Source organism: Buteo buteo, chromosome 5 (assembly GCF_964188355.1).
Source record: "Buteo buteo chromosome 5, bButBut1.hap1.1, whole genome shotgun sequence".
NCBI classification, from domain to species: Eukaryota; Metazoa; Chordata; class Aves; order Accipitriformes; family Accipitridae; genus Buteo; species Buteo buteo.
Window position 1 is genome coordinate 10,294,036 of NC_134175.1, and position 12,564 is coordinate 10,306,599.

Sequence of the window (12,564 nt, forward strand, 5' to 3'; positions counted from 1 at the left end):
ACAATTAGGCCCGACGGCACGCACGACTTTGGTGGGACTACCCGCCCCCCCCCCCCCCCCCCCCCCCCCCCGTGCTGCCCAGCGCTGAATAAACATACCTACTTTACAATCTCACCGATTGTGGAGTCTGTTTTCCGCACATCATTACAGTTGGATAAACATTGGTATCAGGTATCAATCAGCAAGATCATAATCTGACCCCTAGCATTGAGCTTGTGTTAAAGAACCATTGGCTTTTATTTCTTTTCTTCTTGCCTACTACTGTGCTGGGCATTTGCTTTACAAAAGGTACATAAGCTTCCACCCCGGAGATAAAATTGTTTATATTATGGATTGACACTACAAACTTAGCAACCAGGTTCAGGCACAAAACTCTGACCTACTTAGAAGACACTAACAACACAGAGGGCTGGGCTTAGTGACACTGCCAGGGAAAGGCTAGCAACCAGTAAGAACAGACAAATATTCATCCTGAGTTACCCTTCTGTGACCATTGCAACCTGCAGCATGAAAATGCATTGAGAGAAATGGCAGAAAAAGCTATATCTGTGACATCGTGATGAATATCTATACTCATTTTTACCTGGGAGTGAAACTGAAGCTTTCATCTTCTTCCCTCAATTGCTCACAATCTTGTTTGGTTTTTTTTTTTCTAATGGAATTATTCTCCTATGAAGATCGTGGACGGGAAAAAATGACCACTGAAAACATATCTGCCTTTCCTTAGCTTTTTAACATGGTTTTTCCTGCCTGCTCTTCCAGGAGACTACTACAATGACAGATCCTTCAGTGGTGGATCACCTGGCACAACTGAAACTCAAGGTCCTAGAAAAGGTAAGAGAATAACTCTACAGTGGTCACCTTTGCTCTGCTTTTTGCATGTTCAAGCATTAACATTGTATTTTAAATAAATATATTTTAACTGAGATACAAAGAGGATCTGCAGCCAATTGAGAACCTCTTTCTTCATGCAAGCTGAGGCAGACCAATGTGCAGTAGTGCTACAGTCACTGTCACTTTCTTAAATAACACTGTACAAGTTTACATGGACCTACAGTAAATTAAAAATAGAGTTAAAGTGACTTTGATCTTATGGGAGATGTCACCAGTTAGCTCAAAACCAGTTTGAGTCGTGACAGGCAAAGTTTAGGAGCAAATCTTGGGTAAAGAGGACCTCAGATTGTTTTAAGGCAATTTCATGTCATCTTTTTTGTCTGCTTTCACGTAAGATATGTTGCCTGATGAAACATGGGCAGACCCATGCTGGAAGCACATGAGGTGCTGTACAGAATCCCAGTAGCTCTTTGTTGTGACTCTGCACACTAACGCACCCAAGGTTCTCCACTCAGCCCTGTTCCTCCCCCCTCAGCACATCTGAATCTGCTAGCATAGACCTGCTTCAGTGTCCTCCAGAAGCCACTTAAAGAGAAGTCTGGAAGGAAAAACAATTTTCCTGGAGACTTGAATGCTGGAAGTGGCATCTAACCTGTCTCCACAGTGGAGTCTTTTGTCTTAGATGCAGCAGCCATTTGAAGGCAAAGCTTTCAACAGTGCGGAGCTATGCAGAACCAAGAAAAGAGCTTGTGCATGAGTGAAAGGTCTCTAATTTCTGAGCAGCAGGGAGCAACAAGGGCCATCTGCTCCCTAAGGAGCAAGGAGTTGAGCACAATAACACAGCCAGCAGGGCAGGGGCCTGCCCGGCCAGCCCCCAAGCGAGGCAAGCAGGGCAGAGCCAGACATGGTGGCCAGGTTCAGCCAAAAGTCCAGATCTATCAGGCAAGCTCATGGCGATGAGGCAGGTCCAAGGCCAACCTGGGAAGTGTCTGCAGGTTGGGATCAGAGTTAATAGGATCCATGGCCAGTCACAGGCATGGCCATGGTTGAACTGCAGACCAATTACTCATCCAGTATAGCTCAGGTAAGAACTGAAGACTGAGAACTGAGATTAAAGGGGCTCCTGGGCACATGAGCAGCAGATGTGGAAGTCCCTGGTGAGGCTGGCCAGGGCCATTTAGGCCTATTAGTGTACCAAATACCCCAAACTGTCTGGCACCAAGTTCTTCATATGATCCATTATGATGAATTATGTATGAGTCTCCTGATTCACCATGCTATCAATTCCAGGTTTGGAATAGCCTGGCCAGTTGGAAGCATGACTGTTCTGTTACCGTAACTAGATTTGTATTGAGACATTTCATACTTCTATGAATATTTCTTGTAGCCCTCACTAGCTGTGGTTTAGCTGTTAAGAAGCACTGCTTGTCTCCACTTCTGCTTTATTTCCTCCATCCCAAACATATGCCTGTAAGGTAGGGTTGGAAATTGTTGTGAACTTTGCTGCCTGTCCCATAACCAGTTCTTGTTGTGGTTCTACCAACAGAGACTAGAAAATGAACAGGAGAACCTAGGGAAGATGGAGTCACCTCTCCCAACTGCAAGTAAAAGAGTAGCATTTGTTCTAATTATGGACATGATACAGAAATTGCTTAGTGATGTTCTCAGGCATGAGTTCCTCAGCAGGTCACACCAGATGATCACATCTCCTCCCTAAAAGCTGGAAGAGGCCTCTGCGTGCTCAGTGGTTGGTCATTTGGGTGGTCAGAACTTGCTTTGTCTTGGTTTCTGTGACAGGAACATTGTCTGGAGGGCAGGAGGGAGACTCTGAACTTGAGTCCGTGCTGCCCCAGTTCAACCTGCTTATCTAAATCTGTATGCAGCCCTGGGGATTGGAGTAGCAAAAATGCAAGTTCCAGTGAAGCTTGTGCAGTAATGTCAGTCTGTGTACTAGTCTCAATCCTAACCAAGCTGGTGAATCTTAGCAGCCTTGATGCAAGGAGAATGGGCTTGCTATCCTTTGCAGCTATCTACATTTTATCTTTTGAATTTCTTCAACTGTTTTTTTTGACAAAGGGAAATAATCAGCCAGCCGAGCACTGACACAAGAATGACCTCCTGTCCAGGTGTCCTCTGCAGCCTCTCAGCTGTGGATGCTGGTTCAGCTGGAGTAAACTACTGGTGATCCTATTCATCCTAGCTCCTGTACCTAGGAGTGAGCCCCTGTTGCAGTCCAGCTGTGTGCTTGGCTTTGGTGATCCTGAAAAGAAGTCGTTAGGATGGCTGTGTGTCTCTGAGGGACCCAGGCAGGAGGAACACTCCACTACTAATGCTGCTTTGCATCTTTGAAGCTGACCAATGCAGCCTTGTGCAGACCAGAACATGGTTTCCAGTGTAAACAAAAGTGACTCAGCTTATGAAACAAATCGTTATACTGAAAGAGTTGGTCTTGAGCACTGTGTTGGTAAGAGCTGGGAAACTATTTCACCAGGAAACCATGCATGTGCAATTACATCCTGACTTTGATTTGGGCAGAGAGGTCAGGAATCCCAGCATGCTTATGAAACTTCCAAAGTTTAGACAGTTCTCTATAAAAGCTAGCAAACCAGCTAAAAGTTGATAAATAAGGGAGCTGAAAATAACTTGTGTCTTAAACCCTTTCAAAGACTACTGTGACGTTTCACGTACAAGTAGTGTGTTCCCTTCAACAATACTCCCATGGAAGCTACACATGCTACGGGCAGTGCATTCATTTCTTTGCATGGCACATGTAGTGTTTATATTACCTATGGATTAAACGCTACTGGTAGATGATCAGTAATATTTCTAGATTTTACTCTGGGCTCACATCCATTGAGCTGATGCACAAATAGTTGGAAATTTTCAATACCGTGGCCAAAAATTAAAAATCCCTTTAACAACTTACAGTTTCAAAACAAGAAGTGATGCTTTTCAGAGCAGATGCTGGGATGCCTCCAATGTATCTGAAGACGTTCTTTTTTATTTTCATTGCAAGTGCGTTCAAAATCAGCTGTATGTGGGAAGAATTGAAAAGGAAGTTGATTCAGAACAAAAAGGAAACAGAAAGGTTGACATTCAAAACTGAGTTTGTTTTGATATGTCAGAACAAGCTTTTTTTACACTTTGCACAATCATCCTTTGCATGTACAGAGTATATCTAGATTTCAGGCTAAAATGAGTTTCTAAGCCAGGAGGTTAAAAGGGGACTTTAGAGAGCAATCTGAAAAGTTTATTTTCAAAGAAGGTGCATTGCCTTTGTAGAGCTGCTGAGCAGCTATGTCTGTATGTGGCGTAAAGTCATAAGCCATTTGTGGATTTGACAGGAAAAGTAGCCTAAAGCCTTTTGTGGAAGAAGTGAAGCTATCTTATAACAAGTTTTCCAGAATTAATCTCGTAATGTAGGTGGTATAATAGCTCTGTCTTTGTGATCCTTTGAGAAGATAATGGACTTTTCCTCCTTCAGGGAACAGACGTGAAGATATGCTCCAAAGTGCCCTAAGGCGAAGGAAAGATCTCCTGCAGGAGCTTAAGGTAAGAGCCCTCTCTGTGGACAGGAACAACAGAAAGGGCCAGGTTATCTGCATGTCCACAGCCGATGTGAATTCAGTTCTTTCCTGTCCTTTGGTTCTTGGGCTGGGCAGTATTCAGTTCTCTGCTGGTTTGGAGTATAGAGGCTGGGCCAGCTAATCAGGGAGAGGTGCCGGAGAGCAGTATGTCTTCCCTTGCTACAGCTAACAAAGCTTGCACCCACTTCAGTTAGTTGGTAGGTTGATTCTGTTTGTCCTGAACTGTTGTATCATAAGCTCTCTGGTGTAGTGCCAAAGTGCAAAGAAGGGATTTTTAGTGCCGCCAAAATAGGGACAATAGTAACTGTTACTTATTCCTAGTTTGTGGAGGGTATCAACCATTAATGAAATGTTTTCCTAGAGTTTTGGCAGTTTTCTCTTCACCTTTTTTCCATTCCTTTTTGCTTGCGCTGAAAACTGTATGGCTTCAAGATATGTGGGAAGAAAAACTTTCTTTATACTTATGCAGGCACTGTTTGAGTGCTTCCCTACACGTAGCAGTCACTTGTGGTCTGCCTGTCAGATGCGCAGTGCTGGAAGTTTCTGCAGCAGTGTTTTGGTGAGCGAGGCTGTGCCCTGCTGCTGGCTCCCAGGGGCTAATCCCATTTATTCCAGAGAGCGTACCAATACTGTCTGCCTTTCTGTGACCAGCTCTTGTTTAAGAAGACACTTGATTTTGCAGGAGCAGCACCTTCTGGAAGAGCTTTCACAGCCCCCTGCACCAGCTGGAGGACGCTGTCATAACCACAGAGCTACCCCCACACACATCTACCAGATACCTTTTCCAGGTCCCCAAGCAGAGCCACCAAGGATTATCCAGCAGACAGTAAGGATCCTCTCTCCTCGGAAACACCGCTAGCGCTGGGCCAGTCTGAGACAACAACCGCAGGTGGAGGGACTTGGGGGCTCTGTGGAAATACTCATCCCACCAAAAGGGAAGATACGTCTCTTGCTGTGATATGGGACTCTTACGGGCCTAAGCAAAATCTAAGGGAAATCGTCTTACAAATAAAGCACAAAATTAACAGTGTGAATGGTTTACCATAGGAACGAAGTAGCAAGAGGAGTGAGGGGATTACCCACGCTCTGGCCTGGCTGTGCAGCCAGTTTCCAATGCACATCACTGTCTGCTCATGCAGCCCGCAACCTCAACAGCTTCTCCACAAGGGTCTCGTGGGAGACAATGTCCAAAGCCTTACTGAAGTCCAGGCAGATGATACCCACTGCTCTACCCTCACAAAGATGAGGGAGCTGGCCAAAACCAACCCCGACTTCTCCATTTTCCTTTCTTTTTCAGATGCCACCTCAGCCTGCCACCATCATCCAGCAGTTACCTCAGCCTCCCCCCCTGATCACGCAGATCCCCCCAGCCCAGCCTTTTGCAGCCCCCCGCTCTGGAAGCATTAAAGAAGGTGACGTACCCTCTGTCTAGCAGCCACCTCCCATCACCAGACCCAGAGAGGGCAGACGAGGTGCCACAGCAAGTGGACGGGGGCACGGGATGGCGTCCAAGCTAGTCAGTGACATGCTGTTTCACGACTGGGCTGCTGCTGGAGCTGTGGGAATTGCACTCCATAAATGGGCCAGATAGCATTTCTGAGAGGCTTTCAGACTAACTCTTATTGCTGAAACTAAAGAAAAAGGGACTACGAACTCAGCAAAGCCAGGTTAAGCTGCCAGGGAAGCTTGGGAAAGCAAACCAGCTCAACCCAAGGCACTGAGTAATATTGACAAGGTCAAACTCATGCGCATGGATGATTCCAAAATTAACAAACAGAATTCTAAAATGTGTTTTTTATTCTCTTGTTCCCTCTTAAACTGCTGTTCAATCTCCTCAGAACAATACAGGTTTTTATTATGCCCCATGTCTGGAAACAAGACAGAACAGCTGAAAGTGCTGTTCCAAATATAGTGCAATGCCAATAAAAAGAGTTTGTTTCTAAACATAGGTGGATGCTACTGTGAAATAATACATGAACAAAAACCTGGGATGACTTCCCTGGCTCAACCTTCAGCCAAAGATTTCTTCACCCCACAAAGAAATCCTCAGTCACAAAATTGCAGTATTTCTCAGCTTTTTCTTCACCTATGTGTCTGAATTTTTAAATCAGAGTTTATTTTCATAAACAAAACAGTCCCAATTAATGCATGACTTTTCTGAAGCTGATACATGTAAATTACTTTTGGTTTGACCAGTTAAAAAAAAAAAAAGGAGAGTTGCCTTGATTTTTGTTTTTTTCTTCTTTTTTTTCCCCCTCTCCCTCCTTCCTTCCCTCCCCAAGCAGAGTAGTTCCGCTGCACAGGTCCTTTGTGATTAGAACCCAGAGATCATGGTAAGTAGATTTGATGCGCATGCAGTGGACTCTCAAGGTGGCACTGCAATATCACATAAAGTTGAGGAAACCTCTCACGTGGAAAGCAATGATCTTGAGCTGAAGCAGTGGAGAGCACTGTAAGGAGCCAGTCCATGCTGGAGTAAGTGAGAAAGCTCTAGGGCTCAGCCCTTCTCCAGCCTGCCAGTCAGCATAGCCAGAGGGGTGGGCTTGTAGGGAAACTAGAAGATGCTCAACAGCAGCTTTCCTGTAGAAGGGAGGAGAAATAGAAAAGCTGGTATGAATAGTCTTATTCATAGACAGTAATTTTGCACTGCCTAGGCAAATAATGCTAATATTCTTCACATGTCCCTTTCAGCTGCTTTGTCTTGGTTGCAGTGACCAGTCTGTATGCTGGAGGGCACTTCTTACTGAGACTCCTCTGCTGCATGTCAGTTGCTGATAAAGCTCTTGCTTTCTTCCTTGGGGTGACCTCTTCCCAGATATGGTAGAGATGATGCTGATGCAGAACGCTCAGATGCACCAGATCATCATGCAGAACATGATGCTGAAGGCTCTGCCACCGATGGCGTTCACACAGCCTGCTGGAGCCAGCTCTCCCCTGCTTCAGCATGCACAGCAGGTAACAACACTGGAGTCTGAAGGGCATCCTTGCTCACACGAGGCAATGGTTGATCTCCTTGGGAGGGTGCAGGGCCTGGACAAAACATGCAGGAAGTCTGGGATGCTTCATAGCTGTACACATCTTCAAACGCACTGCACCAGAAGACTGTTACTGAGCAGAGCACAGCCTGCCTCTTTACCCATGATGAGCACTGTGACAGGACCCAATGGAGGAATGTCTCCTCCAGAAGTGCAAACTGAATTCAGTCCAGCTCTGAAAATTATGTAGTCTGTACAGTTGAACCACTAACAGCCTATGCACAGAAGCCATCTATGCTGGGCATCTGCTGCTGCAGGTCCACTTGCTGCAAACAGCAAGGCAGTATTTGTGTTACAGATCCTGCAATTGGTAAAATTTGACCTGACAGTTTCAGATGGGCTAGAGCTGAAGCAGATTTTGTGATCACACTTGGAGCCCCACTGCTCTAGTTCCTGTCTCACTGAAAATGAACTGAGCTGAACTGAACTGAAAATGGCTACTGAGCTCTGAAAGGACAGACCTTAAAGATACTTTGGTGTGTAGATCCCTATAGGGATTTTTCCAAAACGTGTCCAGTGCCTGATAAGAGGTAGGTAATTTTGAACATAGCCTTAGATGCCCAATTCCTAAGCTATTTTTAACAAGGTGATAGAGCTCCTTACTGTCCTTAAGTGCTTTGGAAAAATGTATTTCTAGCCTCTACTTTGTAGCATTTATTACTTAAGAAGCAAGGGCAGTTGATCTTTGGGAAGGAAACGAGGTCCTAGTGCTGCAAAAACTTGCGCTGTACTTTTCCTACTCTGCCATTTTCAGGCTAGCTATGTCTTTTCCCTGTGCTGTAAGAAAGATTTGTTTTCTTTTTCTCAGATGTTAAGGTTGTCAGGTACTGAGAAAGTAACTCCTACAGTTCTGCAGTCCTTGCCCAGCTCACTCGCACCTTTGCTACATGCTATTTGCAAAAGCAACAGATGGCTTAAAAGGCCTGGAGCCCTGGGTTTGACAGAGGGGTAGGAAACGCAATCCTCCTCCATAGCCCATCCCATGGCCTGGAGGGAGCTGATGGGTTTTTGCACCTGTCAGGACCAAATGTCTGCCCCAGACAGAAAGCCTCCAACAGCAGCTGCTAGCTCTTGCGTTGCGGGGCACTGATGTCCCAGGAGGCCACCCGCAGTGCAGAGAGGCCCACTGGCTTCGTCAGCCATGGTCCCAGGGTGGACTAGCTGTGGAAATGGCAGGCAGCACTGACTCTTCCTCATGTCAGAGCTGCACCGAGTGTTGCCTCGGATGGAAGTCCTTTTCTATTTTCCTTAAACTTTGCAGTTTCTGGTTTTGAATACTCTTTCCCCCTTGCCCTGGGGAGATGTCTGGGGCAGACAGTGGTGTTGGGAGAGCCAGAGGACTCATCTGCAGCTTTCTGTGGAGGACTCTGTGTCTAAGGGAAGATGGCAGAGGAAGAGCGTGTCCTCGCCCTGGTTCCTACCTTCTTCCCCAGGCCATCCTGTCACTGTGCATTTACCTGACGTAGACCGGTGGAATAAACTGGGGGGAGTGGGCTCAGAGTGCCTCTGAATATCAGGTGAAATATGGTGTCACCCAGTGTTTGCTGGACCTTCTATGCTGGAGCCTGCAAAACCCATCTCCAGGCACATGCTGAAGGACTTCCTTTACCAAGGGGTGGCCGAGTGGGAACCCAGCCCCTCAGCCAGGGACCCTTCCTGTGGGGGCACAGATTTCACAAATCGCCCTTTGTCTCTCTCCAACAAGGACCTGCAGTTTGCTGCTCCCCTGGCTGTGAAAGCAGAGAGGTCCAGGCCATCTGCGGTGCACCACCACCACCACTACCCTCCCACAGGGGTGCTCCCTGTGCCCCATGGGGGTTTCCCGTCCACGTCCATGGCACATCACTGGACTGGGAGCATGCTCCCTGCCCTGCCTACGTAAGTAAACAGGCAGCCACAACATAAACTTTTAGCCCTTCCTTCCTGCACGGGTGGGGTAGCAAGGTAGGCCAGACAATCCCATGCCTTCATGGTTCTTCACTAAGGCCAGTCCTGGTTATTGTCTTTAATGCAACAATGGGATTGAGGAGGGTTAAGTGATGATTTGATACACTCAATCTTATAACTTGAGTAATTAACCGTTGCTTACTGTGGAATAACATGAGGATCAGACAAGGTCTACATATGACACCAAGCTGCGTCCCTGCCACTCAGAGCCACCATCCAGCAATGCTGCATGGCTCTGCTCTGCAGTGGCTGTTACCCTGGGTTTTGGGTCACCCCGTGAACCCAGCAGACACCTGCTAAATAAGGGCTGCATGTGGTTTACATTCAGGCTAAGGCTCCCAGTAGGATTTATATTCTTAAAATGCTGCTGTGACATTTGCTAATCAGAAATTCCTGGAAAAAAAACCACCACCGCTCGCTAAGAAAAATGGTACAAAGGGAGGGCAGTACCCAGAAATAAAGCTGAGCTTTTGCGATAAGCCTCTGCTTGCAGCTTGGGTGTTTTTTCAAGTGCAAAAATGGGTGGACTTCTCCCCAGGCTGCACCCAGGTCTGTAGAGCCCTCAGCAGAGGTCAGCAGCCGGCTCCTCCAGCGGCTCACTTGCCTGTGCCTTCCCTCCTGTCCTGGTTGGCTTTCTAGGAGTGAGCAGATCACACCTGGGACTAGGGTTTGAACTAGTCTGCTCATGCAAATGCCCGTGGCAGGAGGGCCCTTGGGCAAGGATCTGAGCCAAGAGAGCGCAGTGGTCTTGCTGAGTACATCAGGAGTGGATAGCAAGAAAGCAGGCATAGAAGCAGCGGTGCTGGAAAGTTCTTATGTGCTGAGGCTGGTAAAGAAATGCACGTTGCTAGAGTGTGGTGCAGTAGCTGGGGATTTTGGGAATGGGGACTCACTGTTGCATCAGTCACAACACAACTTTTATTTTTGTGCTATGGCACTTTCAAAGCCTTAGTGAACATAAGGACATGATGGAGGCAGCTGCATCCTCAGGCATGGGCGACCTGCTGGCAGGGATATCTCTATGGCCCTCTTTACCATGGGGTTTGAATTCCTGAACAGATTATTTACCTATTGGGATTATAAAGGATAAACATTTCTACCCCTTTCACTTTTACGTGGGTTTGTAATCTGTACCGGTAAAGATCTCTTGGCTCCTTCCAGAATTGGCTTTCAAGCTATCTTTTTCCTTTTCTTTAGCTACTGTCCACCATGAATTATGAGATCTGACACATCTATGCTGTCCTTCTGCAGCTGCAGCAAGCATGCACTTTTGGCTGTTACCAAACACAATAAAGCCATTTTTCTTGTTGCAGGTGGCCCACATACTGACAGTACGTGTTCCTCTACAAATGGACTGTAGCATTGCTGAGGTCAACCTGTATTTGAACAGTTCCTAAATGATCTGTCTGATTGTCAGCCTAATGTCTGTAAGACTGCATGTTGTTGGTACAAGAAGTGAGCAGGAGAAAGACGGCAGATGTTCAGAACAAACATACCATGCACCTGTTGTCTGCTCACCCATTTCTGCTAGTTCCATTGTTTCCTCTCATCCTCCAAGCCCAGACCAGCCACAAGCAATCACCACTTTTGCTGTCTCTTCACAGAATCAAGAAAACCCATCCCAAAGTGTCTTGCAGGCCTGGCAGCCCACAGCAGCCCCTGGGCATGAAATAATCTTAACACCAGTGTTATCTGAGCCCTTGCAAATGAGTATGACCCAGCTCCAGGGCTAAGAGTCCCCTTCATGTGCAAATGGAGGAAATGTCCCTTGCAAAGGGGCCTGCTGCTGTCCTGGGGAGGATGATACAAACTAACCCAGGATGCCTGAATGAGGGTTTATCAGCCTGAAGTGTTCCTCCCTCAGCGTTTTTGGTTTTACTCCCTCACAGATACACTTGTCCTACAGCAATTACCTATCCAGGGAACTAAAGGTGAGCAGGAACAATCCAAATGCAAGTTACCTGCATAGCAGAGAAAACCCCTAGCATTGGATTTTCCTGAAGACCAGCACTCTGCCCTACCTGTGTGAGTTGGCTTTACACACTGTTTGGATAAATAATTCTCAGTGGAGAAGAACAGAAAGAAATCTGCTCCTGCAGTAATGGGGTTTGAACGTTGAAGTGCAATGCCTACCCCCAGCTAACCGCAGTCAGTGTTTTCTGCCCCAGGAAAGCTCTGACTCTCAGTCTCTCCCAAATCTCACATTTACAAAGGTACCCAAGGTTTTCTTCACAAAGCACTATTGAAAGGTAATTTAAGCAGCCTGGACTTGTGTGTATTCATTTCATTATTTCTCAAGCTTTCCCTCATATAATTAGGGTTTAGACTTAATAAAAAAAAAATAAATCCTGAGGTTCTTCCTTGGTTATTGGCATGTCTTTTTCTTCAGCAACATAAATAAAACACTTTTCCTTTCTTTAGTTTTCCTGCTAATTTTCAGAGGGCAGGCTTTAATCCGAGCCCATGCTTTCCTGTTCTTTTTGTTTTCACTTAGGACTCCTCGGAAGGCTTGGTCAGAGTTTTAATCAAGCAACACTTTTTCATACTCTCAGCAGCCTGGTGGTGTTTAATACAGAAAGATAAACAATGAATTAGTAGCATTTTCTCAATGTCTTCCTACCTTCTCCTGTTTTTAAAGTGCAGAACATCTTTACGTTGGTTTTGCCTGGTGCAGTTTGTGAGTGAATCTGATGAAGATAACCCAGGGACCTAAATTTTGTTTGGAATGGTTACCCAGAAGAAAAGATATCCCACTGGGTGTAGATAGTCCCTGATAGGCAAAGTTTAGTCTGGTTTGCCAAGAACTATGGTCAGCAGCTAAGGAGATAGGTTTGGCAGCAAGAAGCTGATGTGTATTATCTTGGAAGAAAAAACTTTCAATCTGTGGCCTATTTACCGTACCACATAGCGCTGCTCACCGATGAGTCGGGCGCTTCCCCACGTGTCTGTGCCTTCTGCCTCTAGAGCAAGGTACATGACTGTGGCTGAGGCTTTTTGTGCAGAAAACAATATTATGAGACCAGCTTTAGTTACATGACTGTATGCTGTGTTATCCACAAGAGTCCATTAATTAATTGGCATACCTTAAAGTGCTCCTATCAAATTGGTGAGCCAGGGTGGTGGAGTAATCTGTAAAGCCTACTGGACAAGCATGCAAAGGG

The 12,564-nt window shown here is 46.2% G+C and overlaps 1 protein-coding gene across 4 annotated transcripts; it reads left to right on the plus strand.

Moving 5' to 3' along the window:
• The first annotated feature begins 232 nt into the window (after positions 1-232).
• On the plus strand, positions 233-10,980 carry C5H21orf58 (chromosome 5 C21orf58 homolog). Of its 4 annotated transcripts, none has more exons than XM_075029254.1 (9): positions 233-288; positions 763-834; positions 2,381-2,438; positions 4,319-4,386; positions 5,104-5,247; positions 5,719-5,833; positions 7,237-7,376; positions 9,162-9,334; positions 10,717-10,980. In XM_075029254.1, exons 2-9 carry the CDS (start codon positions 775-777, stop codon positions 10,730-10,732), a joined length of 774 nt encoding a protein of 257 aa, XP_074885355.1. In that variant the 5' UTR covers positions 233-288; positions 763-774; the 3' UTR covers positions 10,733-10,980. The 4 variants fall into 4 exon arrangements, with proteins under 4 accessions (XP_074885355.1, XP_074885356.1, XP_074885358.1 ...); XM_075029255.1 differs by lacking the exon at positions 233-288 and adding an exon at positions 420-448; XM_075029257.1 differs by lacking the exons at positions 233-288; positions 2,381-2,438 and having other exon boundaries at positions 456-834.
• The last annotated feature ends 1,584 nt before the right edge of the window (positions 10,981-12,564 follow it).